This window comes from Cyprinus carpio, chromosome B6, assembly GCF_018340385.1.
Source record: "Cyprinus carpio isolate SPL01 chromosome B6, ASM1834038v1, whole genome shotgun sequence".
Lineage (NCBI taxonomy): Eukaryota > Metazoa > Chordata > Actinopteri > Cypriniformes > Cyprinidae > Cyprinus > Cyprinus carpio.
The window spans coordinates 18,723,462-18,730,042 of NC_056602.1; the positions used below are offsets into that span (position 1 = coordinate 18,723,462).

The window sequence follows — 6,581 nt, forward strand, 5'->3', positions numbered from 1 at the left end:
ACAGAAAAGGATTGTTTTTATTTGCAATTGATGTAGTTATGACATCTACCAGAAGAGGGTAACATAAGCCAACACTGGACCACTTTTAATTGTGAAGACAAAATTTTACAATTCTATTTCTTTATCCACCTTCTTATTCTTGTAAGAGCGGGTGCAGCCATTTGCAAATTTTATGGGACTAGCTTCCATGTCATTTGCTTCCAGCTATTTTTAGCTTTACAAAACAGCTCGAATTGCTGGTTGATATTGCAAACTGGTGTGTCTTACCATATTATTTTAATGTATTAGCCTACAGTATCTTAATTATGAACACTGGATTGTAGTGCAAACAGTTTAGCACTGTTTCTCATTATTTCCCTACAGCGGCGTCACATGATCTTTCATCATTCTATCATTCTAATAAACTGAATTTGTGCTCGATAAACATTTCTTATCATTATGAATGCTGAAACAATTGGTTATTTTATTTATTTTTTGTTGGAAAAAATGTGATACATTTTTTTCAGTATTCTTTGATGAATTAAAGAATTGCTTAATAGTTTTGTGTGGAAATCATGATATATTTTTTTTCAGTATTCTTTGATGAATATAAAGTTAATAAGAAGAGCATTTATTTGAAAAAGAAATCTTTTGTAACATGTCTTTTGATTAATTCACTCTTAATGAATTTAAAATCTTTTGAATTGAATGAATCTATGCTGAATAAATGTATTAATTTCTTCAGAAAAAAAATCATACTGACTCCAATGTTTTGGATGGTAGTGTATATTATCCTACATTTTATACACATTTCATCTGGTGTGGATTTCCATTTGTTTGTTGTTACTAATTCTTGAAATGAATAGATTCAAACAATTATACTTGCACTAGTAATGATTTGTTCAAACAAATCATGATTAATGTCCCCAATAAGTAAAAAACAACAGCAAAACATTTTGAGACTGGAATGTGACTCACCAGATGATTCAGCATTTTTCATGCCCTCTTCCACCATTGAGGAAGACCACTTTGTGTCCCATAGGAGACCGTTATTATTAGCCAGCCAATGAATCACACCAGCAGTTGCTCTCAGTGGACAGATGTTAGGCTAGTTTGCTTGCAAGCATGTTTAGCAACATCTATACAGTGAAATCAATATTTTTAAATTCCCTAATATTTATGAGTTTTGGGATTTGTGTTATTTGTCTGTAGAACACTAAATCACTAAAAGGCTTGCTTTCACATGCTGAATTTAAATGTTATGCTTTACCTGCTAACAATTCAGTTGGGATATGTTACTACAAAATAGGTGCTGCACCTGCTTAATGCAGTTTAACATGCTACTGGTGTTCCTAGTTGTTGGTGATCTAATTTGACACACTTAGATGCACACAAGCAGAAAAAAGAACAAGAGAAGAGTGATAAAAGGAGTTTTGTTGTGTGTTCATTGAAGTACTACACGGTGTAGGCCTATAGTGGCTACAGATGAAAGAGGTGTTAGCACTACACACTTCAATAAATCCTGCAACTGCGCTGCATCAAGGGGCAAAATAACTTTTCTGATCATTTGGATCAGAATGAGTGAAAACTAGAAAGAATTCTAATTAACCTCTTAAGACCTTTTAATTTCCTTGTCGGATACAGCATATTGGTGCTGATATCAGTTTAGACAGTCGCCCCCTCCTACCCTTTGCTGACAAATTGATTGAGGCTCAGAGAAAATGTTAAGACGTCAAAGTCTCTCACCTTGATGCTGAGTGGACTCTTTAACTTATTACAGATACAAACTATTTGATTATCTTAATATAAAAAGAAAAAATGGAAAACTTTGCAAGTAGAGAACCTAATCTGGTGCAACCTTTTTGGATGATGGTTTGATATCTAGGACACACACTTTCAGAGTTGTAATGTTCATATCATATAAAAAAGATGAACTGTTATAACATTACGTGTCACATTATACTGTTAAGTTGGCATGTATGTATGCTTTTAGCTTTCTTTAAGGTTTAGGAGGGCTGCATGTAGAAACAGTAGATACTGGGAACACTCTAATTGTAAGTAATGCTCACCACAGCTAAATACTTAACATAATGGCTAATGTACACTAACGAGATCTCCAATTATTAGCCATTCATAGGAGAGGAAAGACGTTTTGATGACTCAGATAATGATTATTTAGAGACTATAATCGAATGGGACTTTTGGCTAGAAAGTAGTTGACTCCTCTAGAGAGGGATGAGAGAGAAGGTCTTGAATTCATAATGATCATGACCAAACTATATATTACACAACTACAGAACATAATATAATAAAATTATTTGTGAGAATTCGGTGCATTCTGTAAGAAAGAAAGAACAAAAATATTACTTTATCTTCATATAAAGGAAATTTCTTTTGGGGGAAGTAATGTAAAAAATCTTGACCTGAATGGCCGATACATAATGTTTAAAATGTTCCAATAAACCGCCATTGGATTATGGTCACAAATATGGATTTTTCTTGTGATTTTTCTTCCTGTTTCTGTATAATATGACATGATCTAAGATTGATTAGTTATGAACTAATCTCTTTTGCTTACTATGCAGAGATTCTGCAGGACAGGAGCAGCCACGTTCATAATGATGAATAGTGGCCATTTGACCCACTTTAACATATCTCTAGATATAGCACTGAAATTCTAAACACCACGGCTGTGTCTTAAAATCAAATGACCTGCCTTGCAAAATGGTAAAAACACCGGCTAGGCAGCTCATGGGATTTTGAAACCCGCAGCCTCTGTGCAAACCCAACCTTACCTTATCTGTATTAGTGAGTGTTCTCTAAAATATATCTGTACTTGTGCATTTTTTGTGTTTATTTGTGATAATAAAGAATGGGCATTTTGAATTCTCACAGATGATAGCTAGACTTATTTATCTGCATTAGTGTACATAATGTATATGGCACCAGGAAAATATAACTTAAACTTTTATCCCAGATTTTGTGTCTGCTCCTTCAATCGCCATGCAGCATCCATGTACTTAGTGATTTCAGAGTTCTGCCTTGGGAAATTTAATCTTCTGTCACTACGATCTGATGCAATCTGAAATGTTGCACAAAAGACATGATTAGGATGATTAAGGAAGACATCCTACATTTTTTTTTATATTTTATTTTTATTATTTTATTTTTTATTGCACTGGTGAGGGTCAAGTATATGCACAGATACAGATGTTTGATTTATTTGAATTATGTAATGCTAAGGAAATTAACATTAAGTTTTAGAAGAAGAAAAAATGTTTTATGTAATAGAAAATGTAAAATGTTTTAGAAATATTTTTCATTGTTAGTTAATGTTAACTAAGGTAGTAAATTAAATTGAACCTTATTGTAAAGTGGTAATAAATAAATAAATTGAATAAATACATGCATATTTAAATCTAAGTGGCATCTAAAATGTTCACATAAAATCTAAACATCTTAGACTAAAAACATTTAGATAACATTAGTGACTCCCATATTGTAATCCTTTTCTTTCATTCAGTCACTCATTTATAAATAAATACATACATACATGATACATACATAAATAAGAACTTACTAAAGGCCTTGATATCCATCCTATCTCTTGTGCTTCAGTCTGAGGGTGAGAGTACTTTTTTGTGGGCTCCAGATGGGCCCTGTGTATAGCCTGGACGAAAGCAGCTGTACAAAAACATTTTGTCATTGCATTTTACATAGTACAATATATTTAATTTACATAACTATTAAACCCAGACAACCAAACAGTAAATGGTAAAAATAATTACTTCATCACCACAAACATAAAAAGAATCAATTAAAAATGGAAACATTTAACATATAGATTTAATATATTTTGTGGATTTAACAAATGTTGTAAGTATGGTATTTTGGCGGAAACTATGGCAGAATTGTGTTAAATCAAATGTAAGTTAGTGGAAATACTTACGGTCCTCCTCTTCTTTTCTGTAGGTGATGTTGGACATTGGTTTGTCAGTCAGAATGTGCACTGAAAAAACAAAAAGGCTCTTTTACATTTTTACCCTAACACAGAGACATACTTACTGTAAACAAGTGGAGCTCTGCACTCACGTTTCTTGAAAGGGTTGATATTAAACTCAGTGTAAAGCTTCTGGTGTCTCAGCTCCTTCATTATTGTCTCGACATGAATAGCATTCTGGTGAACTATGTCCACAGGGTCTTTTTCTTTAGGGTTTGCCATATTTAGTGTTATCAAATATTTTTTAGTTGCTAATGTTTGCTAGTATGATCACCGAATCACTTCCAGCAGCAACAGCCAACACTTCGGATTTCTCCAGAATCTTGTTGCTTGGCAACCATAAACAGAGCGCTAAACCGGTTTTATCCACACGAGGGCGCCAAAGCCCACTAATTCGTTTGCATCAGAACTTCGTTTGGTATTTTCTCTTCTTAATATATGCCGATAGTGGCCTCTGTGAGGCCGTGGATATATTACTCCAGCAGGAGCTATTATCTGCGTGTGTTTGATGAATGAATGATTTAATGAATTAATTAATAGTCAAAACTTAATTGATGTATATATAAAGTTGCTAAAAAATATTGTGACATGGATGCATTTATTGTGGTTTAAAAACAAGATTATTTAAAATTACTTAATAGTTTTTAGTAAAAAAAAAAAAAAAATAATTTATTTATTTTGTAGAAAATACATTAACCAATCAACAAATAAACATTTCTTTGTCATCGAAAGTGCTGTGTTAAAGCGCAATAGCCTATTTGTTGTGGTTTAAGAACCAAGAATATCCAAAATTACTTATATTTTTCAAAAACAAACAAACAGACAGAGTGTTGTGTTAAAATATTTTCTGTGGTTTAAGAACCACCAAAATTACCCATAGCAAGCAAGCAAACAAACAAACTTTAAATAACAAACTAAAATTAAGTCACTAAGAAAGTAAATAAATACATTTCAATGCAATAGAATATTTTTGAGGTCAAACCGCTCAAAAGTAACTGGATAAGTCTTTCTTATGGAGACTAATTTAGTCTTAAATTTAGCTTGTAATGCACTATATTTATTTATATATTATTTTTATAATGTCTGTGTTTGTTGTCAGATCTCAGTTGTTAAACAGTTTTGTGCTTTAATAGTTTTAAAATGATTATCAATTACAGGTTTTATGTTATTTTCCCATGTTAGCCTCTGTACCTAAGCTGCATAAAACTGTGCAATTATTAGCATCTCTATCTCTTGGAGGATTAAAATTCATTAGTAAAGTCAAAACATAAGTACAAATTTTGTACTGCACACAACAACTACATGTAGTGTATAATTTTTATTTATGCATATTCATCTTGCTAACAATTCTTTGTATTACACCAAAGTTTTGCATTATTTTAAAAATGCCCACTGGACTGTTCCTATACATCAGTAAAAAGAACGTGAGAAAGTTTCCAGGACATCTAACCATGCTATGTCTGTGACTAGCAGTCATCCATAACCACAATCTGTGCCGAAACACAAACACACACTCGCTCAAGGTCTATTGTCTACACGCACACCATGATGATTCTCTATCTCATACACAAAGGGACAACGTGAATGCGAATGCGTGCGTCTGTTTAGGTGTGAGTAAGTGTATGTTGAGGTTCAGATAAATGTGCCTACCATCATTCTTTGTCGCCCACCTTCAGCAGAAATTATGCTTTATTTTCTCAGTCGCACAGGCAGAGAAGGAGCGGCTGCAAAATCTCTATCTAGTAGATAAACCCTAGGAGTCATACACCACTGATGGCACTGATTGTACTGAATACACTCGCCATCACTGAGGCCCAATGGAGACGCCACTTGGTCATGGGAAACTCTCTTGAAAAATCAGATTGGCACTGCTTTTTAAAGTGTTCCCTCAGCCTCAGCATGTTCTCCGTTAATAGGACTGTGTAAAGGATTCCGGGTACCAAAATGAGTCTGTTCGAAATCTCTGTGTTTAGTCTTTGTAATGAAATTGGGTGTTCCTGCAGGGGTAGACTGGATGATTTAAGGTCATAATACAGGCTGTAAGCACTGGCGGTATTGAATTCACCTTGAGTTTGTTCCCAAATGGTCTCATCAGATCTAATCACTCAGAATTTATTTCGAGTTATTTCCACAAACCCAGATCACTTCCTAATACTGTCTTGATTCATGTAAACTTAATAAAATCTTTAGAAAGTAAAACATTAAATAACTTGGAATAATAGCTTGAAATTGTAAATAGCAAATCACTTAAATAGGTTGAGTTAAATTGTTCTTAAATGTGCGAAGAGCAGCAGCAATTGAGGAGTTGACTGTCCTGAAAATTACCTTCCTGAAGAGAAATTGTCTCATTTCTGGCTGTTAGCATGGAACAATTCTAAGAAATATGAAAAGCATGCCAAAGTCTTTGCTTGGACTTCATATCCCTTTTCACAGATGTTTTTAATAGATTTTTAATTCTCAAACTGACTCTTTGTTTTAAGATACAAAGCTTTAATCGTAATTATGCTTGTGTCTGTCTGTCTATCTATCTATCTATCTATCTATCTATCTATCTATCTATTATAGCAATTTCTTGGTGAAAACTGTTAAGAACTAATTCAGT

At 33.3% G+C, this 6,581-nt stretch overlaps 1 protein-coding gene across 1 annotated transcript; it reads right to left on the reverse strand.

Annotated features, from left to right (window-relative positions):
* Positions 1–751: 751 nt before the first annotated feature.
* fam183a (family with sequence similarity 183 member A) lies at positions 752–4,305 on the reverse strand. Its single transcript, XM_019124890.2, has 4 exons — positions 4,072–4,305; positions 3,929–3,988; positions 3,560–3,663; positions 752–3,061 (listed from the first exon to the last, which is right to left on the reverse strand). Exons 1-4 carry the CDS (start codon positions 4,199–4,201, stop codon positions 2,948–2,950), a joined length of 408 nt encoding a protein of 135 aa, XP_018980435.1. The 5' UTR covers positions 4,202–4,305; the 3' UTR covers positions 752–2,947.
* Positions 4,306–6,581: the final 2,276 nt, after the last annotated feature.

Bases quoted from the DNA above. Each gene is read 5' to 3' on its own strand.
- fam183a (XM_019124890.2), bottom strand. From the start codon at position 4,201: ATGGCAAACCCTAAAGAAAAAGACCCTGTGGACATAGTTCACCAGAAT. The intron at 3,989-4,071 runs GTGAGTGCAGAG...TTGTTTTTTCAG, and splicing joins TATCAACCCTTTCAAGAAAC to TGCACATTCTGACTGACAAA. The intron at 3,664-3,928 runs GTAAGTATTTCC...GTTTTTGTACAG, and splicing joins CAGAAAAGAAGAGGAGGACC to CTGCTTTCGTCCAGGCTATA.